Here is a 24766-nt window from a genome sequence, read left to right as displayed (position 1 = left end):
AATGAGATAGGTACATAAATGTCATACCTTCCTGTAAGATTAAGAAAGATACGTAAAAATAAAATAGGGTACGATATACCTACATCCGATAAAGGTATTTAATAATTCCTTGATTCACAAATCACCATAACAGATCGACATTTCTTACCATCATCAATTGCGTTCTGTCACGGAATCCAACCTTTAGGTAGGAGGTACGTAGGTAATTTGGAGGCCCGTAAATCTAACGAAAGGTCTACAACCAAAATTAATTCAACGGGAATAATACAGGATTATTGTTTTCGGTTTTAGCGGATTTAGAAAAATTAAATTATTATCTACAAGCATATTCAATAACTTATCTACAAATTAGCGGGCCGGAAGACGTAGCGTGGGCAGGCCTCCCACTAGGTGGACCGACGATCTGGTGAAGGTCTTGGGAAGAGATTGGAAGCGGGAGCAGAACCGGTCGTTATGGAAATCCTTGGGGGAGACCTTTGTCCAGTAGTGGACGTTATTTGGCTGAAACGAACGACAAACGCACTTATCTTGTCTACAAGCTCGTTTGCCTACTCTTAGGCTGAGTTGCACCACCTAACTTTGACTGTAACTATGACGATAACCGGTGTTTTTTGTATGGAGTTTGACAGATTTTTGACGTTTGTCAAAGTTAAAGTTGGATGGTGCAACCCAGCCTTAGAATTTAAAAACTTTAATCATAATTCATAATGTATTCCATTATCATCGCAAGTCACCGTAACTAAGACATTATGGACTCAAAATTCCACCAAGTTTAGGGTCGGGAAACTTCGGGGCGAACACAGGAAATTAAACGTAGGTACCTTTACAATGTTATGTATTGAACCCAAGATAATGTTTTTCACGTCTAATAAATAACATAAGTAAGTTAAGAAGAGTAGATAGGTTGAAAGGATTAAACTTTTAGGCAGGGTTGCTGCACCATCCTACTTTAACTTTGACAAACGTCATAATTCTGTCAAACTCCATACAAAAACACCGGTTATCGCCAAAGTTAGGTGGTGCTTTGCAGCAACTCAGCCTTAGTTGCGATCAAAACCACGTTAAATCTTGTAGGTACTTAACTTATCCGAGTCATCAGAATATTACAAAAGATTACTAGGTATAATGTTTTTAGACATACAAATTACGACCATCATACGACCTATTCTATTCTTATCGGCTTCCTTTTGTAGGGATAAAAAACGAGGCGGAACATGCATTTTAATAAAGAATAACATTGACTTTAGAGAACTAACTTACCTCCATAAATATGCAACTCAGAAATTATTTGAAATTTGTGGTATTGAGATTCCTGTCTATAATATGGTCATTATCTGCTTATACAGAACTCCTACATCTGACCCTAATATATTTTTGGACAAATTAAACCTTACTCTACATGACATAACAAGAAAATATAAGACTAGTACTAAAATCGTTATAGCAGGTGACATTAATATAAATACTTTCAAAATAGGTAAAATCACGTCTCATTTACAGGATCTATGCAATGGATACAACTTAAAAATCCATATTAACGTCCCCACGCGAAAGGACTCTTGCATCGACCATATTCTTAGTAATATTAAAAATGCGGAAGCAACTGTGTTACCTTTGGGTTTGTCAGACCATGAGACTGCACAACTCTTAAGCTTCCCAGTAAGCCAGAAAGAGTTAAAACCTGATTCTTATTTTACATTTAGGAAAGATTACTCTTACTTAAATATCAAAAAATTTAAAGAATGCCTGAACAGACTATCATGGTCTGAGATCTATGCGGAAACTAATGTTAACATAGCTTTCAATAAGTTTCAGGAAACATTCGCCATGTTCTATAGTCTTTGCTTTCCAAACATACGAATTAGGAAACAGGTCACATATAGAAACAACCATAAATGGATGAGCAAAGGGCTAAAAAATTGCTGTACAAATAAAAGAGCTCTTCGATTTCGTTATTATAAAAATAAATCAACAGCAAATAGAACAAAATACCTTACATACTCTAAAATCTTAAAAAAATGTATATATAGATCGAAAAAAATATGTAACATACAGTATATAAATAAAAGTGACAACAAGTGTAGAGCTACTTGGACGGTTATAAAAAACGAAATTGATAACAAAAACCTTAATGACATTTCCTCAATAAATTCCAATGGCATTATTATTAAAAACCCAAGTGACATAGCTAATGTATTTAATGACCATTTCATTGACATATCCAATAAACCTTTGCCAATTAATATGCAGCATCAATTTAAAAAGAGACATGGTATATCAAATTCAATTTTCCTTAAACCAATGACACATTATGACATTAAAAAAGAAATACTGACATTAAAAAATACAAATTCAGAAGGATATGACGGGATCAGTACAAAAATAATTAAATCCAGTATGAATGAATTAGCAGACATCTTGACTCATCTGGTAAATATATCTTTTAAATCAGGAATTTTCCCCGAAGCACTTAAGGTGTCGGTGGTAAAGCCACTTTACAAAAAAGGTCATAAAGACGATGTTAACAATTATCGTCCTATTACACTTATTACGATATTTTCCAAAATATTTGAAAAGTGCATGTATAGAAGGCTTCTAGATTTTTGTACTAAATTTGAGATCATAACAAATGATCAATTCGGTTTCCAAAAAGAGAAATCTACGACATTAGCTTCTTTTTCACTCTTGGATTCTATACTAGATAATATTAACAAAAATCGCCTCACAACCGGTCTATTCTTTGATTTGTCTAAGGCATTTGATTTCGTCTCTCACAAAATATTACTAAAAAAACTAGAGGATATCGGCATAAGAGGTGTGACGAATCAATGGATAGAGTCATACTTGACCAATAGAAAGCAGTGTGTCACCATTGCTAAGGTTGAGAAAAAAGAGATGATTTCTCATTCTTCGCATTATCGCGTAACTCAAAAGGGTGTTCCCCAGGGAAGTATTCTAGGGCCTTTATTGTTCCTATTATATGTAAATGACATAACTGACGCGACAAACCACAAGTGCATCTTATATGCTGATGACATCTCAATAATAGTGACCACGGATAAGACAGATAACTCGATATTGAATCATGAGACTGACATTAATGACACTGTTGATAATATAATAGAATGGCTTGAGAGTAACAATTTGACAATTAATTTAAATAAATCGGTATTTGTACAATTTAACAAATCAAAACACGCGAAGTACAATTTTAAGCTAAATATTAATAAAATTCAGCAAGCACAGTGTATAAAATTTTTAGGTATTACTATTGACGAGGATTTAAACTGGAAGCAGCATATTGAGAACATATGTAACAGAATAAATAAATTTGGATATGCCCTAAATCACGTTAAAAAGGTAACAAACAGTAAAACGGCTGTTATGTCTTATAGGGCATATGTAGAATCAATAGCACGCTACGGCCTTATGCTATGGGGCAATAGCACAGACAAAAATAGAGCCTTTATAGCCCAAAAGAGATGCATCAGAGCAATCTGTGGAATTCCGCCTGGAGAATCATGTAGACCATTGTTTAAAGATCTTGGTTTATTACCTTTACCTTCACTATATATTTTGGAAATCTGTAACTTTGTACATAAAAACAAAGGATTGTTCAAAAAAGCGAATGACATACAAAACTCTAGACAGCGCAGAAACCCGCATAAATTGGTGTTAAAAGTTATTCCAAAATCTGACAAATACGGTAAAAGTTGCCTGGCTATGTGTGTAAGAGTGTTCAACAAGTTACCAAATGAATTTAAAGATTTGAAGTCTGGACCGTTTAAAAAGAAATTGTATGATTGGCTCCATAACAAAAATTTTTACAGTATTAAGGAATATTTTAATCATAATTTGACATAGATAGAATTTGACATAAATACTTAATTGTTTGACAATGAATGTAATAGAATAATCTCTCTTTAATGTAATTTGATATAAAATATTTTATTGAAATGACATTTTATGAAATTGATTTGCATGCTATTTTTAAAAGGCTAAACATGAGCACATTGTAAAAACCAACATCCTTATACCATGTTTGAAGCAAATAAAGACATTCTTATTCTTATTCTTATCATGCCCTGCCTGATGCCCATAGAATAGCCACCATTATGTACTTACCTTAATGTATTTTCATGATAAAGCTTTACTATGCACGTTATGTAAAACTGCTTCCTTACATAATAACAAACAATGAATTCAGTTTGCTTCAGTATTTAGGTAGGTCGTCAAGTATATTCCATTGGAGATAATGTAAAATAAATAGGTAAGTAAGTAAGTAGAACATAATCTAGGACTTGGACAGTGTTTCCCAAACTGTTACTGTATTGCCCCACCTGTAACATTGGGCTTATTCCTAGTTTTAATAGACATACACCCGTATTCGAAAACATTACTATGAGGTCTCACAGTGCGCGTGGACGCACAGATGACAGAGCTCTATTCAACGCTGTGCGTTCGATTTGCTGCTTCACGTATGCAAGCATCGTTTGTGAATACGGGCGATAGTCTTATACCTACTGTTTGGTACAATTTATATAGTTAACTAATTAAAGACCTATTAATTATACATAGTATCGAAGGCGCCTATAAAGACCACTTAGCGACGCACTCAACCCTTTCATGTTCACAAAGGTCAGGCACCTTCACCGGTATAAAGGTAATACGGTTAGCAATAATTTCAGGTCAGATTCGTGCAGAAAGCGATCAAAGGAATATTGGTGACCAATGAACTGAACAGGGTCACTGAATTTTACATGAGCACCCGAGTGCGGAGTCAAATATTCAACGACGCACATTACAGGGTGTATTAATATTCTACTATTAAGCATCTCATGTAACAAGTCTCTGAGAAATTGCTAGAAATTACCGTATCGTAAGTAACCGAAAGTTGAACACTTAAAATATTTTTACTTTGTGGTATTTTTTGCAAGCGGATCGACATTTTTACGGGCAAGGAGGTGACCACTTTGATGGTTTGGTTCACTTATTTTAGTTTTATTTTTTATCATAGGATATTTTAATTTTCACGGGGAAGATGGGAAAAAAATACTTTAGTCTATATGTTTTTCAGGAAATATGTAAAAGATTTGTCTTGTCATGGTTGATAAAAAAAAATCATTCTGTCTACACCGGCTTGGTGTGCTAAGCAATATTAATTACAAACTACTGATTTTTAATGTGAAAAACCTTCAGCTTGGTAGGCACTGCTTATTTTTCTGTACAATTCATGCCTCTACCTATAATAATATGCCTTTACTGTGTAACTTTCAGTGATACGGTACCACAGATTAGACTAAGTACCTAGTTTGTAGAGCACATTGTGCAAAATAGGTACAATAGGTACGAACGGGTCTGAATTTCGTTTTCATGTCCCAGTAAAGCTGAAGACGAGCTTCAGGCGTACAGCTTTTCAATAATTACATGTCACCTGTAAGGCCGTATCCATGAAAACATACAAAAGAGAACAAGGTCGATATGTGTTTCAAATACAAAGCCCATTATGTTAGTTTAGTATGTTTTTGGACGACAAAGCGGCTGTGTATTTGTGAATGTGTATTCACCACAAATGTGTCTGATTTAATAGCGACGTTTTACCTGAAAATAAAACGTTTATTAAACATACTTACCTTATTCGAAGCCTTTATAATGAGAGTAGTGTCTGTCTTTTCCTGTTTGAGTACTAGTTTTGACGTATAATCTGCCCACGTGACTTCCGCTCCGGTCCCCCACCGCCTAAGCACGCCTCAATTAGCGACACTAGCGCCACCAACGGTAGCTCGAAACTAGGTTTCGATATTCTCGCCATTGTGTTTTATGACACCAGGTAGATTTAAAAAGTAGGCTTCGAATAAGGTAAGTATGTTTAATAAACGTTTTATTTTCAGGTAAAACGTCGCTATTAAACAGTACTGTACCGTTATTCGAAGCCTTTATAATGAGAGACGTGTCTATTATCTCCTGGTGGCGCTGTGTAATCGCCAATGTGATCAATTGAAGAATAAGACATTGATCAGTGAGAAATGTTATGAATTAGTTAGAACTTTAGCTTATCTGTCTACTGAGTGGTAATGTACTGTGTGTAGGTACATTATAATATTTTACAGAACGCAACCTGCATCTGCATCTCCGTAAATTCACGTCTAATGCATCGTTTATTAACAACTATGTAATAATGAACTATCGGTTACTTTACGTCATGTAAAAGGCGCAAAAGCTACGTCCACCCTCACTCACAGTATCAGACCGTTGGATGAATTTAATAAGCTTCGGTAGGAGTGAATAATTATTAGGTATGGATAAGAATATTCACTGGTACAGTTAAGGTCGCTTGCCGATAGCGGGCGTTTGATGATCTCCAACATTTCCCACATTTAGGTATCAGCTCAGATTTTAATATTTATAAACCTTTACAGGACCGTAGCCTAGGTGGACGGTGTAATGAATAGGTGACAATAGCTAGCCGGCTATGTATAGGTACGATACTTTTGTATTGCCTGAGTATATCGCTGTTCGCTAGAGATAGCGAAGTTTGAGTCGGAATTGATAAAATTTATAATAATACAGACTTTCCTAGTACAAACTTAGTAAACTTTGCGGTTTACAAACGTCGGTGCTGTGGTAAGACTGTGCGACCATTATCTTTAGGGCTAACAGTGATAACTTGTCAGCTAGATCAGCTTATTGACGGTTAGTCAACCAGCTTAATTCAGAGCAATCTTAATATGAAATTATGTATTATTTTAATTACAATTATGATAATAATGTTATAGGGCTGAACAAGAGTTTGTTTGCATCAACACAAAAACTATCTTTGTGTTGGAGTCCTTTAACCACGAATTCTATGTATAAAATCATAATAACATCATTCTACCACCAATAGTAGCGGAGCATCAATAAGAATGTTGCGAAAGCGGGAAAAGTTATGCAAACGAAGTCGCAAGCACAGCTAGAATTAAATGATAGTTTCGTAGCCGATCTAAACCTTATCAGGTTTCATCAAGGCCCTTAGGGTGGGCATCGGATTTAATTTCGAATGATTTATTTTCATCACCCTGAATGCCGTTGGACGATCGCTCATTTGCACGATGTAATAATATTTATGTAAAAATATTTATGTAATGATGTTTGTGTAACACTAAGTTTTATATCATCGCCAATGTCACTCATGATTCATTGAAGTGTACATACCTAAGTTGCCAGTAGGTAGGTAAGTACTAATTTTTGTGACAATAGTCAGCAGAGACAAATTACTTTATTGACCTAGCGAGTCGGGTAGGTATTAGAATATTTCACGAGGCTGTTGTACTTAAAACAAGTTTACTCGTAAACAGTTGTGTGTGCCACAACATTTTGCTTGTGACTACCTTCGTTACAGTATAATAATTGATGGATTTAAATCACATCAAATACGAATTTTGTAAATTGTACTATGTAGGTAGGCGAAGGACTTTCGGCCCCAAGCAAAGAGCTTAAGAGTGCGGCACATTATCCAAAATTAATTCCAACCATGTTTATGTACTTCTGTGTGACCCTAAGGTCACAGTGATAATTGGAAAAAACAGAGTTAAATTACTTTCTTGGACTGAAGGTTTTGATTTATTCCCTTTAACTCCTCGTAAAAGTCGTTCATATTCATACGACAATTTTTATTGAACCACAGAGGTGCACAAAAGGTCGAATTAACAATATGACATGGTGTCATATGACATTAATAATAAATTATATTTATTTACTTAAATTAAGTAGACAAGACGTAGTCATTGACACTATAATGGGGCACACGGAAAGTTCAGTTAAGAGACTGAAGACTTGTGTGACTTTTGGTATGCAATCTTTTCTCCAACGAATGTAATGGCTTGTGTAAATGAGAAAATAACAAATTGTAGTAGGTAAACCTGCGCGGTTTAATATATATTTAGTAAGTACGGTTTACTAAAGTCACTGTTTTCGTTGTACAGTGAAATTCAATTGCGAAATGCGTTACCATGCAGCGTGTCCAATTTGTTTTAAGCTCAGTAAGCTTCATACTTTTGGTTATTGTGGATCATAAGTACTTGGTATTGGGTGCCATGAGCGCCTCAAGTTGGCGGTTAAAATGCTCTTTGCCTCACGCAAATCATGAATTGTAGTGTTATAACATGAAAATAGCCAATGCTTTAGGATTTGTAACGTTACGTGACTTGATCTGCATGTTTTTGGTAACCGAGACTCGGTTAGACCATTTTGTATTTATGGAGTTCACCTTTTACTGTTACTAGTTTGTAAGACTGTTATTATTTTGTTTATTTATTTTATATAGGTAAGGACCGACTTCATTGTGTTTATTATCCAGACTTGTATGCTTTTATTACAATAGGGGCATGGGTTATATCTGACCCCGAAGCAAGGATGGGTCCTGAGTTACCCCAGAATGAAGTCGTCCAATAGGTAAGGGCGCGAATGTCGCGACTCTTTCTGTGCGAATCAATTGCCGTCAGAACATTTGCATGAGTCTGTCGGTGTACTATAGGTATGTATAGGCAGAAAAATACTTATTTTAGTATTCAGTACTTTGTGGTACCCGCCAAGCGTCTATGGATGTATAACCTTATTTAAAAGACTATCAGGTCAATAGTTGTAACTTTACTATGCAGAGGCTGCATAAAGGCTTAAGTTTATTTAATTTCTCCAGGCGTTAACTGTTCGGTACCAAAAATTTTGAGCGCATAGCTGCGGCCCCGATTAATTAACATCCTTCAAGATTCTGAAGGTTTAGGGCGATGCCCTCGTATCATCTCGGTAGTAATGAAATAAGCCAACCTGACACGAATCGAGTCATTTTTGCGTAATCTCATGATCTCTGTCTCCACCTTTTACCCATGGCAGGTCTTAAATAGCTTACTTTTGTCATGAAATAAAGCATTTTAATTAGGGTTCCATAACCCTTGAAAATTATGAGGATTTGGGGCGATGCCCTCATGTCCTCCCGGCAACATCACTTTAATTTTGCCGTGCAAAATAGAATTTCAGAACCTTTTATAGTTATGCGGATTTAGGGCGAAGCCCTCATGTCTACCCGGCAACTTTACTTATTTTCGTTTGCCGTGGAATAAGGCGTTTGGGTTCTATAACTCTTCAAAATTATGAGGATTTAGTTTAGGACGATGCCCTCATGTCTTTGAACCGCAAATACAAACGAGCGAGGTTGCTTGGCTCGAAATGTAATGATCTGAGTTCGATTCTCCTTGGGTAATCTCCTATCCCAGAGGGATGAGGGATAACATGAGAGTTTAGAGCGATGCCCTAAGATCTCTCGACGTAAATAAAAATGAGCGAGGTTGCTCGGCTCGAAATGTAGTGATTTGAGTCCGGTTCTCTTTGGGTAATCTCCTATCCCAGTGGGATGAGGGATAACATGAGAGTTTAGAGCGATGCCCTAAAACCTCTCGACGTAAATAAAAATGAGCGAGGTTGCTCGGCTCGAAATGTAATGATTTGAGTCCGGTTCTCTTTGGGTAATCTCCTATCCCAGTGGGATGAGGGATAACATGAGAGTTTAGAGCGATGCCCTAAAACCTCTCGACGTAAATAAAACTGAGCGAGGTTGCTCGGCTCGAAATGTAATGATTTGAGTCCGATTCTCTTTGGGTAATCTCCTATCCCAGTGGGATGAGGGATAACAAGAGGGTTTGGACCAATGCCTTACTAAGACCTCTCGACGTAAATAAAAATGAGCGGCGTTGCCTGGCTCAATATGAGACTCCTTGAGTGTTTGAGTTTTCTCCTATCCCGGTGGGATGAGGGAGAAAAGGTTCTGGCTCCTGGTTTTTCCCTGTTTGCTCCAAGAGAACTTACCCTCGCTACAGGATTATGCTGCTGCGTTTTGGTTACACTGCCATCTAGCTTGCCGAGTAGCCAGTTTGAGTTTGCCACTGTAGGTATTTAGCATAAGGCGAAATCTCAGATCGATCTGCGGAGCAGAGTTGCGATCGTATTGCTGCCGAAAAATTTTCCAGACGCCGCTAGCATCAAATAAACTGCGTATCAGGCTGAATAGACGATGTTCATCCTTCACCGTTTATTACACAGACTCACTGTTTATCTACACAGTAACAGCATAGCGTTTTCCTGAAATCATAGTTTAAGAAAACCACAAAGGTATTATTATACCTACGTACCGTATCCTAATAGGACAAACTGCACACTTCACTCTTGGGTTATAAGCCATGCGTTAGACTTCCATAATGGCGGTAGAATAGGTACGTCGGTACGCTACCCTACCTAGTGGAAGTTTTCATACTTTCCCCGGATGCATATTGATAAAGGTAGTTTACCGTTTATTTTTTTTTTTTTTTTTTGATTTATAAATCAACACAATCCGTCCGATGGAATTCGTATGTCTGAAATGGTATTGGTAAGTTGGTACTTACAGCTTATTGTAGCAAGCAATCACATCTTGCGACTATCACATTACACCACACCATCCTTTGATTTGACCTCTACGCCAACTCTTGCTCCTCTTCTGCACGTGGACATAATATTTCCTCTTTCCTTTTGAAAATAAAGACATCTAACGGAAAACCCTTAGGAACAAACACAGCTAAAAAGGAGTGTTATACCGTTAGGAATGAACATTGCTAAAAAAGAATATTAGTTTTAAAACACATCTAACGAAAACCGTTAGGCACAAACATTGCTAAAAAGGAATGTTAGTTTTAAAACACATCTAACGGAACACGCCGTCAGGTACGAACATTGCTAAGAAGAAAAGTTAGCTTAAAAACATATCTAACGAAAAACCGTTAGAAACAAACATTGCTAAAAAGTAATGTTACTTTTAAAACACGTCTAACGGAATACCGTTAGGTACAAGTATTACTAGAGAAGAAAGATAATTATTTAAAATTACACTGAGTTAGATTGAATGCAATCTACCCCCGAACGGTAACACCGTTGTAAAAATAAATTACACTGCGAAATAAGTAATCACAGTAATTTTTATAAGTTTTCAGCCAGTACATAATAATTTAGAAGTACTTACATTATGATGGTAATATTTTACCTGAATCACGTCACGACTAGTACCTGTGAGATGGGTCGCGAACTAGCGGAGCTAATTCTACGACCGTCTCGAACGGGAACTAAAACACCAATGGCGAGAATATCGAAACCTAGTTTCGAGCTACCGTTGGTGGCGCTAGTGTCGCTAATTGAGGCGTGCTTAGGCGGTGGGGGACCGGAGCGGAAGTCACGTGGGCAGATTATACGTCAAAACTAGTACTCAAACAGGAAAAGACAGACACTACTCTCATTATAAAGGCTTCGAATAACGGTACAGTACTGTTTAATAGAAAATTAAATATTGTGTTCTATGTTGGTTTCACACTGCGTGTTAATTACAATTTAATAACATAATGTGTGCTTAACTTGAAAATTCACTATATTGACGTAGTTTAACGCTTGAAACATTAATTTCTCATACAAAGTTATGATTTAGGGTAATAAAACCCATAGATAAGAATCGGAGTAATGAACGCTAGTTTCGTTTGATGGTTGGTGTAAAGGTTAAATGTAGTAATTTAGTTACCCTTTCTTTGGGAGTTAATAGATAGGTACAGGCGAGTTCATAAATATATTGTCAGTGCCAATATTTCAAAATATTGTAGCGCAGTAGCGCTGTCAATACTGTAATTATGTTTATGATTACGTTTTATTGGTGTTTGAGTGATATTGAAATAATATGCTAAGTTAAAATGCTGCAATATTTTGCAACATAGGAGCTGCCAAATTTTTATGAACTCAACTGTACCTAATGTTTAGAGGTTAAGTAAATCAAAAGATAAACAAAGATTTTTACTTTTTTAACTAAATTTATTCCCAAAACTATTTTTTAGAAACCCTACATTTTAAGTCCAGGTCCTTCACTGTTTTTCTCCAGACAAATGCGGTAGGTGTCTAAATAGGATCAAAAGTTTCTCCAAATATTCATATTGAAGATAAATCAATTACAATTTCAACGATCAATTTAAAATTTGACAGTAGGTAATAAGATGTATTCTAACATTTAACTAATTGTTCTAAACACAATAAACATTTCAAGTATCTAACACAAATAAGATTGGTTTTAGATATTAATATTTCCTAATTTCCTTTTTACATTTACTTATAAGGATTATAATATTTCATTGATGAAACAACACTATCTATTAACTGTGTCGAGCATAAAATATTTGTATGGCACTTGTAAGCATCGCATGATGCGATAAGCTAAAAAATTGGAATATAACTCATAAGACATAGATTATTATAATAAAAGTATTATTATTCGTGTTTGCTCTACAACGAGACTACTGTAAGTGCCTTTTTCATGTGGTGCGAATTTCGGCACGCGTGCGGATCTTGCGGGCTGTCCGCATTTCATTATTTCATACATGTTTTTCCTATTACGCAGGCTACACGCACGCAATCAGCAGCGTGATTTTATACAGGGTGTCCCAAAAAGTAGTGTCAAGCCGAAGCCCAGTGGTGGTAGAGCATCACTAGGGCTATCCAAATCAACCCCATGTATGTTCCGCGATTTTTGATAGTTTTTGAGTTATTTTGGTACTTTTTTTAATCACTGTAACGCGAATAGTCAAGTTACCTGCCTGATTTTTTTTATTATTATTAGATGAATACGTACGAGGCCTAGCTGATTCAGATGTATTTACATCCATAACACGAATGTAGGTAAACTAAAATCCTGTATGTTGCAAAAAAAAACATAACTCGAAAACTATCAAAAGTCACGGTGATTTGGGTGGCCTTAGTGATGCTCTACCTCTGGGCTTCGGCTTGACACTACTTTTTGGGACAACCTGTATACGCACGCCACAGATTAGAAGAACCGCAAGCGTGCCGAAATTGGCATCACAGGAAAAAGGCACTAAAACGACTATTTCAAGCTGGAAGATGGCTATGGAAGTTCCGCTTAAATTATCTATAGGTATAATCTAATGATATGGCTGCGATCATATTAAATTCGACGTTGCGTTTAGTCAATGAAAAACTGGGGTTCTAAGAAGCCGGCACGAAATTATAGTTCGTAAAGTATAACGATAATAGATATTGTTGAACGAATTCCTATGCTAACGATCAAAAGTTTGCCGAGGCGATATTCCAACCCTCGCCAGCATTCATACTTACTTCCCAACTCGTAATTGCGTATTTACCTTGTTATACAAAAGTTTCACGCTATCGTCTTCAATATTTTGCTCGAGACACGATCAGCTGTTAAAATATATAATACTTACAATTTATTCATTTAGGTACACTTTATACGCGCTCGTTTTTAAAACTCACTAGAAATTATCAGAAATCGATTTTTGGTCTTACAGCTATAACGACTAGTAGTAGAATAAAATGCATTGATCACAACACATCACTCGGTAACTGTGTACCCAGATTGTTTATAATATGATTATAATATAGATACAAAGATATAGATAATGTTAATAATATGCAAATATAATACATACTGAAACACAAAATAATATAACGTCAGACTTGTTATAATAAAAATTTGGCATAATTTGTATCAAAATGATGGCCCACGCAGTTATTTTCAAAATACATTAGTAAGTAATAATAATAGTTTTAAATACTATAAAGTCAATACAAAATAATTTGGAAATTTATTAGAAATAGGTATGTAACAGTAGGTACATGAAATTAATCCTAATAGGGAGTAATTAACTACTGCTATTTATATTTTTTTACATTTAACACTACCTATTTGATACATGATTACAATTCTTAAGGTCTCAATATCTACATAATAGTTATTTTTAACTAAATCATAAGAATAACGTAAATAACCAGTCTGAATAATATTGAAGTCTCTTAATCGGCATAGTAATTAAATAAATGCAACAACACAACAAGTCAACAATTGATAAGGCGCAGACTGTAAACAGTAATCGAACTAGTAAGATAAAAGTATACAGACACTAGTTTCAGATAAAGATTTATAATTATAAATATAATTTTCGTTAATCTCGTTACCTGAAAGAGGTATTCATATTATTGCCGTCCACCGTAATAGCGGCCGCACCGGTCTGAAGCGGCTCAGCTGATTCATATCACATTTAATACTACGTAACGTTGAACTTATTCGCGCACGAAAACAAATTCGTTGTAGTGATTCCAACGATTCTCCTCCGAGTCGACACCCGGCTTGAGCTCGGCTGCACCGCCGGCCGTGCCGCTGCCACAACTTGCAGTCAGTTTGAAACCGTTCTCTTGCAACATGTCGAACGCTTGCTCGATGAACGAATGCTTCAGGAAGAACCGCGATGTGTACCGATCTGCGAGACCGTGGTCCGGATCTCGGGACTCGTTCAGGGTTTCACCGAAGACATCACGGCACAGCGTCACTTTTCCACAGACTAGAATACGGGACAACTTGCGGAACTTAACATCAGCGAGGCCGTCACGGCCGAACGCGAAGCTGCCGCGGTAGCCGACGGTGATGCACCCGCGCTCACGATTCGGAGGTCGAGGATCCGCTTCTCGAACTGCATTCTCCAGCCCGGCAAGGCGGTAGTGTTTCGCTTCCCGCGCTAGACGTTTATGTTCCCTGAAGCACTCGGGAAGCACGAGTCCACCGTCTCTGAGATAATCGAGCACATAACGGAAGAGAACTCCGTCACGGTCGAAGAAAATGCGTCCGCGAGCGTCACGCGGGTGGTCTGCATCGCGCAGCGCGGCGGCGGGAAGCGAGTCGGGTTCGCGGAGGAGCGTGTCGCGCGTGGTGGCGTAATGCACGCCGCCCACGTTCAATTCGAGGACCTCGGGCGGCGCGTCCGCCATGGCTGAAGGCTGAGGGCGCAGTGACTCGGCGGCTGCGCGCTCCCGCTTCCCACCCTGACCCACTTACCGCGCGTCTCAGCGCCGCCGCCCGCGCGAACCCATCAATAACGCACGCCCGGGTTACTGACTCGAACGTAATTATTTCCTACCCTTTCGAGCGAAAACTCCTCGGTAAAAGCCTTCAAGGTCAACATCTATTGTTGGCTAACACATGGCTTTGTTCACCAATATCCCGGAATCTTCCGATAACGGCAACACCAGATTGATTACAAGCGGCGCACTAGCTATAATAGCGCTTTAGTATAACATTATCTGTACTGCAAAAACTTTGGAAACTCTTGAAGTTTGGGGAAAGTCGTTAAAAATAATACGATGTGTCTCCCAGGGCTCAAGTGAAAAGTTTTAATTATGTCGTCCCTTTAAATACTGTTGAACGCGACTTAATACGAGGAGATCACGTTACACATGGGTTCAGACTTCAGAACTTTTGAAGTTTGTGTAATTATACTTGGAATTTGTTACATAAAGAGGGCCTATGTGTTAGTGTAGTAAAAGAAAATGTTACATTTCAGATGTGATCTCGAGGGAGAGTTTACCCGAAAGAAAGTGCTCCATCCATCTTAGGTACACCCGGTACTATTATGTATAGACGTTAACGCTGGAAAGATCTTTTCCAATCCATTAGCTTGTAACACATTGGTTTCCAGCGGGCGCGTTCGGCGGTTAATTACTCAGACAATGAAGAATTGGGGTTATTGTAAGTTCAGCCAATATTACGTCCCAAAGTGGTTAATGAAGTAGACGCTCGCAGAATGTTTCGCTCGTTAGTTAGGGTGGCTGGCGAGATATAGATTTGTTATTTTCGCGGAGTGTTTCAAATAGCTTCTGGCTGATAAATAGAAGATTCTATTAAATCCGCCTAAATGTTTGCGTTGGCAATACAACATTCGCGTTGTATTACGGAATCTCTGTTCAATCAATCGAAACATCCGGCATGAAATGGTATTCGAAAATCTCCAACGTGTAGTTTGGAGCTTAAGAAGTTTTATGTTTTGGAATTAATGATACGAGCATCTTCCTGGACTTTAAAGTTTCCTATGATCTTTGTTTCGAATCTACTGTTTAGTTATTGTTCGTGTCAATGGGTAGTTAACACCATTGTGTTTGAAAGCAGACCGTAGCAAGTAGTGGTTTCCGCTGAACAGAATGGCTGCTACAGCCAGGGTTTTTGCTCGTTACAAGAGTAATTACTGGGGGCCTTTTAGTGCGGCCTCGGGAAATAAGCTTTTGTATTCTACACATTACTGAGGACGCGAGAGGGAAATGTAATTAAAAATTTCCACTACGTAACTTTTTGTTTATCTCGCCCATCTAATTACTGGTGCAAATAAATAATGCTCTGTTTATAAAGGAAATCCGTGCGGTATGTTTGACAAAGGTTTCCTCAAAGGGTGTTAAATTTATTACCATGATTATAATTAAAGATGAGACGCAGGTTCAAACGATGCTTATCGCAAAACATTAAAAGGACATCAAACAGCAAATTATGAAAAGGGCTTTTGTTTACGCTAACTTGGAGGTGGCTCGTAAATGAGTTATTTGATTTGAATAATAAACGAACATAATATTTTAAATACATCAATTTATTCATAATACAAACGAAACAAACACATTTTCTAGGTAAACTAAAAATAAATTGCATTGAAATAAAATACAAGATTTACGATGTACCTAAATAAATTAGGATACAAAAATAATACTAGAGAGCACTCGGAGTCGGCACATTAACCTATTTGCTCTTTAGTTCATGCTCTTAAACTAGACGGCCATACACTTCAAAGGGAAGATTAACAAGCTAAGGGACTTACATATTCATATGTAGGCACTCAAGTAACATTCCTTCTCAAATTATTATCACAAGGGGCACGTTAGCTGTAGATTCACAAAACTAGCGAGCGTGGGTGAGAATATTATAGAGCCTATAGGCGTTTGAATTACTATATTTCGCGGTTCTAATACTAAACTAGCTTTTGTCTACAGCTTCGCCCGCGTGAAATTCAGTTTGTCTCAGATCATATTTCTCAGTCAGGTAAGTATTATGCTTTCAATTTCTTATTCTTTATCAAGCCACACTCGCTCATTTATTAACGGACAAACTTCATTTTACTAATAAATTATAATTTAATCTCTCTTTTCCCTAATAATACTGAAATCATCGAAGGTGTATTCATCGATTTCCTTCTGGTTTCTAAATTCCGCTTTATCTATTTGGCTGCTGGGGCTTCCAGTGGATTTGAGCCAGTGCATCCTGAAAATACAAAATCATGCCTAATGTTTGGGCCAAGGGCGGAGATATTCTGCTAATCAGATTAAGCGCAAAAAGCCATTTGTGTCAGAGGCCACAAAATTTATTTTGGCTTTTATCCGATTGCTTCTGTTAATGGTATAATCAGTGGCGTAACTGCAAGGTGACAGCTAGGGCTGGCGAAACGCCAAGGGCTCTAAGGTAAAGTTAAGGTTTCTTTGGGATTTTTACATGAACTTAGGATTCATAAACTTTTCTCCCTAAGTATGTCTAATAAAATAGGTCAGTTTCCAAACTCTTTCACAAATTACTTTTTACTTTAGTGTCAGGACAAAATATCTAAAATCAGAAATTTTCTTACTTATTAGATACCAAATAACCGATCTAACATTTGTTTGGGGCCACGAGACTAAAGTTTGTGAACCTATAACATTTTTTTCGATAGAATTTAAAGTGAAATGGTTAGTAACTTACATAGTTTCCACCTTGTCTGTTGGCCCTTGCATGTGCCCCAGGACTGTGCCCTGACTGGTGTTCTTGCACCAGCCGCGTAGACCAAGCTTATCCGCTTCTTGCTTTGTGTGCTGTAAAAAAAAATGAAAATGAGGTCCAATAATTCGTAGCGACGAACCTCATAAAGGTAGCTACTAACTGGACGACGTGGAAATCATTGGGGGATGCCTATGTTCAGTAGTGGACGTCTTGTGGCTGAAATGATGATAATGATGATGAATTCATAGCGAGTTATTTCTCGACTGGAACTAGGGGTCGCAATACCGAATCATTTCAGCAAAACCGGTATTTTCGGTATTGGCTCTAGACGAATACCGATAATCCGGTATTTTCGGTATTGGCTCTAGACGAATACCGATAATCCGGTATTTTCGATATTTCCGAGATTAAGCTTAATTTAGCAAATTTAGTATAATAAAGTTAGTTTGCGGAGGTATAGTAAGTAGGTACCTAACCTAAATTAATTTATCTTCTAAATAAAACAAAATTCAGTCCAATACAAATTGAGTTATAAAGAGGTAATCTAAATATTATTAAAATATCTAGATTAAATTTTTGGGCCTTGTAATGAGATCGTAGAAACAGTAAAGTATCTAAACTTTTATCACTCTTGACTTACTTGACTTAAGGTCCTATGTCCCCTAGATGGGGCAGAGGGCGTCCACAACAGTCCTCAATCGCGTTCGGTCTTGAGCTTCGCGTTTGATCTCACTCTAAGTCTTGCCGATCTTCTTCGCCTCGTCTGCCACAGTGCGCCGCCAAGTTTGCTTGGGGCGACCACGTTTGCGTTTTCCTTGGGGGTTCCAATTAGAGTTGCCACGAATAGTGATTTGGCCGAATACCGAATACCGAATATTCGGCAACGCTGTCGGCCGAAGCGCCGAATATTCGGCGGCCGAATATTCGGCACAAAGTACATGCTAGTCGAGCGCGTCTCTATCGCGCGCGGGCGGTGTGAGGCTAATTTTGACTGTTTCATTCAATTGCGAGTAAATCACGTCACGGCACGCATTGTCAGATTAATCTAAATTACAAATTTATAAAACGTTACACGTACGATTACACTAGCGAGTAGCCATTTTTATCATATAAGCTCCATGCTGTATAATAAACTAAATAAAAAAATAAATATTTACCCTCTGCCTTCCTACAAATGCAAACTCAAATGTATCGAATTATTATGCTCTTTATCATACGAAGAAACCGAAACACTTATCAAGCAATCGTTCTAATTTTCAGACCCACACACACACACACACACATTCACTACACTCCACACTCACTACACTCTACACCCACTACACTAACACTCACTAAACTTCACTAGTTCCTAGTAGATTTTTAGTCTTTTTTTGTAAAAAATTTATTTATTGTTAATTTTTTTGCTTTTTTCTTAATTTGGATGTACTTTATAAAATTATGTAAGTATTGGGTCTTGGAGGAGGGCGTTGATCCCTGCGACACAGTTTTATACTTCTGCAGGGGTCATCGTTTTTTCATTGTATTATGTACCCTTGTACTACTATACGAAAATAAATAAATTATTATTATTATTATTATTTTGCTGAAAGTTTGTTCGTTAGTTCTTTTTCAGTTGTTTGTTCATTGAAAAATGTCACCAATTAATAAAAAATCGGCCTTATGGGAATATTATGAGATTTGTAGTGAAGTAGTAGTTTGCTGTGTAGTAGATCTCAAATTAAGTTGTAATGATGATGAGTCTAGTAGTACCGATGACGAATCTTCTCCACGTCGTAAGAGAAGAAACTTGAACGAAAATGATAAGTCCTTTGAAATACACAACAGTTTCTGGAACTGCTTTGAGGAAGTCGCTAAAGATAATATGCGAAATAGTAATGATGAGGTGAACGTGGAGAAGAATACTGTGGCAAATGAGATGGATTTTTATTAATTTCAAATCAAATCGACTAAATCGGAAAGCTGATCTTTACAAGTGGTGGCAGCTAATGAAAAACAATAGGTACCCAAACCTCTCGAAATTTGCTAAAGTTTATCTTTCTTTCCCGGGAGTAGCGTGTATAGTGAGAGGTTGTTTTCTGAAGCTGGTATCATTTATGATGAAAAGCGTAATCGTTTGTCAAATGCTGAAAAGCTTGTTTTTATCCATTATAACTTACCGCTGATTAATTTTACTTATTAAAGTATTGTAATTTGATAATAAAGACAAATCTTGATTAATATGATGTGTCTTTTTTCCCATGATTTGGTATTCGGTATTCGGCCGAATAGTACCTATTATTCGGCCGAATACCGAATACCAAACAAAGTGGCCGAATAGGCCGAATACCGAATAGTAGCCGAATATTCGTGGCATGTCTAGTTCCAATCCAGAGCCTGCTTGGGGATGTGATCGGGATTTCTTCGGAGAGTGTGGCCAATCCAGATCTACTTGCGGCGCTTGATCTGCTGGTCGATCGGAATTTCGTGGCAGCGTTCCAATAGCTCGACGTTGGAGATTTTCTCAGGCAAGTATATGCCGAGAATTCGGCGAAGGCAGCGGTTGACGAAGACCTGCAGCTGGTGCGAGATGACCTTGGTGACGTTTCACACCCATAGAGCAGAACGGATTTAACGTTGGACCCGAAAATTTTGATCTTGACCCTTCGGGTCAGTTTCCGTGACTGCCATACGGGGCGAAGTTGTGCGAAGCTCTAGCTAGATAGCTCTAGCCCTGGCAATGCGCGAAGTGATGTCCTCTTCGGTACCTCCAGTCTCTGACACGACGCTCCCGAGGTAGGTAAAATTGTGGACACGTTCCACATCCTCTGCACCAATCCGTAATGGTATGCAATTCCTCACTCCAGATCGCATCTCTTGGGTCTTCCGGCAGTTAATTTTGAGCCCCGTGATGCCCGCCTTTCGATGTAGGTCATCAATTTTGGATTGCATATCGTGATGCGTGTGGCTCAGCAAACAGAGGTCATCAGCATAATCTAAGTCTTCTAAGACTCCGATTATACCCCACTCTATTCCACGCCGTTGGTTTTGATGAATGATTCCACCCAAGACAACCAGAAAGAGAAGCGGCAAAAGTAGGCAGACTTGCCGGACGCCCGCATGCACCTCGATGTCTTCAGAGATGAGGCCGTCGTGAGTGACAGTACATGAATATTTCTTGTAGATGGCCTTCATAAAGTAGATCGATATTTTTCGGCGGGACACCAATGTCAGCGAGTCTCGACCATATGCTTGCTCACTTTAGCGTATCAAAGGCTTTTTCAAAGTCTACAAAGGTAAGAAGACTTCCCTTGCCATTCTGATGCCTGCTCCAAGATGATACGCAAAGTATTGATCTGGTCGGTGCACGAGCGGTTCGGGCAGAAGCCAGCCTGTTCTCTACGCAAAAGAGGTTCAACGGCCCCCGATAACCTATCCAAGATAATCTTGCAGAAAACCTTTGACGGTATCGAGAGCAAAGTGATACATTTCCAATTGCTACACAGGCTTAGGTACCCTTTCTTTGTCGATTTTGATTCCAGTCGTCTGGGAGTTCCTCTTCCATCCAGATGTTTTCGATGAGAGGTGTCAGGACGTCGGCGGCGGAGTTTACGTCGACTATCACTCAATGAACTCGAAACGAACTCGCGCGCGCGTATTTTGAATTAAACGGCGCGTAAATTTTTCTATTTGTATTTGTTTTTTATTTATTTTACTAAAACCGAAAATCCCGGTTTTTGTGTAATGAATACCGGTATTAATTAGACCTAAATTTGGCCCGGTATTCCGGTATTTTCGAAATTCGGTATCCCGGTTTGCGACCCCTAACTGGAACTTGAACAACCCATCCGATATTTCTTTGTGTAGATAACATGTTCTCAAACTTGTTTTGATTAATGGCCACATAGCTAAAATACTCGTAAAGTAAAGTTTGTCTGGCTACATGTTTTTACTTGACATTGGCTTAACGTATACGCGAGCCTTTGGTACATACATACTATAACTTATTCTGTGACGCGAGTGGGATGGGATACAGGAACACTAAGAACGATTACATACCATTCTAAAGTTAACTCCTTGCACTACTCCAAAAATTTCAAAATCAAGGCAATGTAAAGACATTTAAAGTAGAATTACAAAATTAGCAAAGTGAGAGTTGGATCACTACATGTCCGGACATACATACATGCCTATCGATCTTATCAATAGATCATAATTAAAACAAGCAAATTAGGGTTGTGGGCATGCCCACAGTGCCCACAACGGTGGATCCGCGCCTGGCGGAGGGTTTCGCATTTAGGTGACATTGGGCGCAGGTTTTCTCGAACGGAACAGATTGTGCGAAGGGTTTTGCATTCGGGGAAGATTGAGCGAAAGGCTTCGTATTTGGGGAAGATTCAGCGAAATAATGCAAATTAGGGGCAGATTTGGCAAAGGGTTTCTAATTCGGGGCAGATTTCTCATATCTAGGAAAGATTATGAAAAGCTTTTCGTATTAGGGGGAGATTAGGCGGAGGGTTTCGCATTTAGGTGAGATTGGGCGCAGGTTTTCCCGAACGGGGCAGATTGTGCGAAGGGTTTTGCATTCGGGGAAGATTGGGCGAAGATTCATATTTGGGGAAGATTCAGCGAAAGAATGCACATTCATTGGGAACAGGTTTCGTGAAGGGTTTCTAAACCGGGGCAGATTTCCGACATAGGAAAGATAATGCGAAGCATTTCGTATTAGGGAAAGAATGCACATTGGGGGCAGATTTGGCGAAAGGTTTCTAATTCGGGACAGATTTCTCATATAGGAAAGATTATGCGAAGCATTTCGTATTAGGGGGAGATTAGGCGGAGGGTTTCGATTTAGCCTAAATGCGAAACCCTCTGCCTAATCTCCCTAAATGATTTAGGTAAGATTGGGCGCAGGTTTTCCCGAACGGGGCAGATTGTGCGATGGGTTTTACATTCGGGGAAGATTTGACGAAGGGTTTCGCTTTTGGGGAATATAGGGTGAAAGACTCCCCATTTGTGAAAGGGTTTTGCAATCGGGGAAGATTGGTCGAGGGGTTTCGCATTAGGAAGATTGGGCAGCGAGTTTCGAATTCAGGGCAGACTGGGCGAATGGTTTCGCTTTTGGGGAAGTTTGGGTGAAAGGCTCCCCATTTGGGGAAACTAGGGCAAAGGGTTTCCTATGAAAAACTTGGCTATCGCTTTTTGGTTTTTTTATTTGAAATATTTATAATATCACTTTTTTGCAAAAAAATTACATGAAGCCACACCTTGACATGGAATGGACTAGGCTCATTGATGATTGAGTATTATAATACCACCTCAATTATTAAAAACTGAATGCTGATTTATTTATTTTTATTTATTTATTTTAATTACAAGGTTAGGCTTATAATCTAACATTTCTTATATCACTAAACATAAAAATGTTTGTTGTGACATTGCACATTCATCGCAATAGCTTATAGTATAAAAATTAATATTATAGGAAGGCGGTAGGTATCAATAAATTTGCCAGCTGGAGGTGAGTCGCACGACGCGATACTACGTCGACTCGGGTCGAGCGTTCCGCTAGTTATTTTTTTGCAACGTATCTACAGGGTGTCTTCATGTTTATGTAATACAAGTTATACTTGTTCCAAAGAAATATTTTATTTTATTTTATTTTAGTTAGTAAACTAGTATGACTGTGTAAGATGTGTAATAAGTGCATAGTTTGGTCAGAGGAAAGTTTTGTTATAGTTTTAGTAATTTATATTAATGTAGTTAAGGGTAAGTTTTATCATTGTGTTATGTTATATAATGATAAATGACAATAATCAAGAATATTTTATTTAAGATTCATGATCAAGGTTTGCAATAACCAGTAGCAGTTATCAGCGCCTTACTATTGAGAAACATCCTCAGATAGACTTTTGTTTTATTTATAAGTTGCAAGAAGGATAGGCTGGTGTTTCAGAAGTTAGTTTCTCCCAATAATTATAAAATGGAAATGAAAGTGAAAGTGAAAACTGAAATAAAGAATAATGTGATTTTATAGAAAATATTTTCAACCTGCATTTCAGAGATAACAGGTTTTGTTAATTTCGTCTCTTCAAAATAATGGATAGAAGTTTTTACTGTTTTGAGGCTATTAATCTCCATTATAATAACAAATTTAGCTGTGAGGGCAGAGTAGAATACATTTGTCACCAACACCTACTCTTCTTGCGGGTGTTGTAAGATGCGACTTACATGTTTCTATAAAATAAATAAATACATAATGCGACTACACATTGAACAGAGAACAAGCAGCAGCGCTCTCAGATAAACAGTAACTGCGTAAAGGGCTGTTGATGATTATAATAACAAAACTATACAATAAAATAAAAGACTTAAATGCAGCTTTTTAATAACTTAGATTGATGATAAAATATTATGGGATTACAGTAATGCATCATAGACAATAAATTATTATTGTCACATTTTCATCTAAAAGCGACCCATTTAAATTTTATCAGACAGTTTCAGATATGTTACAGTTTCCAATTGGAACACACTCACATAGGAACTGGTAAAAATCTTTTATATTTCATGATCTATCTTTTACCTACTTCTTAACCAGAATCTAGGTAAGTATATTCTTAACCATAATCTAGCTCTAGTTATTACTACTATTAATATTGTTTACTTAACTTACCTTTCGGAAAAATACACCTTGCACCCGGCCGAACACCTCAAAATCAGCGGCTTTCATGGTGGTGGCTACAGTGGCTGCTGTACTGCACTCTGCTCTGAACACGCTAGTCACCGTAGTTAGAATTAATAGACGAAACATTAGAGGCAAAACTGTACTGCTATTTATTTAATCAAAGCTTTAAAATCAATTTCGAAATCCAGAACTTTTCATAGAAAGGAAACGTCATTAACGTCATCACGCACGCAGGAAAAGCCCGTCGATCGGTTTCACAAAAGTAGTATTTAAATTTTAGTAAATGTTCCTTTGTTTTAATAAAATCAAATCTGTTATGTACATAACTGTACCTTATTTACTATCTAAGCACAAATATATTTTATTTTTTCATTAATTGTTCAGGATAAATTGATATTTTGAAGCAATTATAGTATTCGTCCTTTACGCGCAACAATTTTTGTGGAACAGAACATACAGCTGTCGTA

General features: G+C 37.7%; 2 protein-coding genes across 2 annotated transcripts; both read right to left on the bottom strand.

The window, feature by feature from the left end:
* Window positions 1–13395: 13395 nt before the first annotated feature.
* LOC135075831 (BTB/POZ domain-containing protein KCTD12) lies at window positions 13396–14841 on the bottom strand. Its single transcript, XM_063970292.1, has one exon. It carries the CDS (start codon window positions 14833–14835, stop codon window positions 14134–14136), a length of 702 nt encoding a protein of 233 aa, XP_063826362.1. The 5' UTR covers window positions 14836–14841; the 3' UTR covers window positions 13396–14133.
* Window positions 14842–16459: 1618 nt separating this feature from the next.
* On the bottom strand, window positions 16460–24523 carry LOC135076077 (acylphosphatase-2-like). Its single transcript, XM_063970532.1, has 3 exons — window positions 24288–24523; window positions 17615–17724; window positions 16460–17143 (listed from the first exon to the last, which is right to left on the bottom strand). The coding sequence occupies exons 1-3, from the start codon at window positions 24423–24425 to the stop codon at window positions 17017–17019; spliced, it is 375 nt and encodes a 124-aa protein (XP_063826602.1). The 5' UTR covers window positions 24426–24523; the 3' UTR covers window positions 16460–17016.
* Between the last annotated feature and the right edge of the window lie 243 nt (window positions 24524–24766).

This window comes from Ostrinia nubilalis, chromosome 11, assembly GCF_963855985.1.
Source record: "Ostrinia nubilalis chromosome 11, ilOstNubi1.1, whole genome shotgun sequence".
NCBI lineage: Eukaryota > Metazoa > Arthropoda > Insecta > Lepidoptera > Crambidae > Ostrinia > Ostrinia nubilalis.
The sequence above is the reverse complement of the archived record's forward strand: the minus strand, read 5'-3'. Positions and strand labels throughout refer to the sequence as shown.

Bases quoted from the DNA above. Each gene is read 5' to 3' on its own strand.
- LOC135076077 (XM_063970532.1), bottom strand. From the start codon at position 24,425: ATGTTTCGTCTATTAATTCTAACTACGGTGACTAGCGTGTTCAGAGCA. The intron at 17,725-24,287 runs GTAAGTTAAGTA...TTTTTTTTACAG, and splicing joins AAGGTGTATTTTTCCGAAAG to CACACAAAGCAAGAAGCGGA. The intron at 17,144-17,614 runs GTAAGTTACTAA...TTGTATTTTCAG, and splicing joins ACAGACAAGGTGGAAACTAT to GATGCACTGGCTCAAATCCA.
- LOC135075831 (XM_063970292.1), bottom strand. From the start codon at position 14,835: ATGGCGGACGCGCCGCCCGAGGTCCTCGAATTGAACGTGGGCGGCGTG.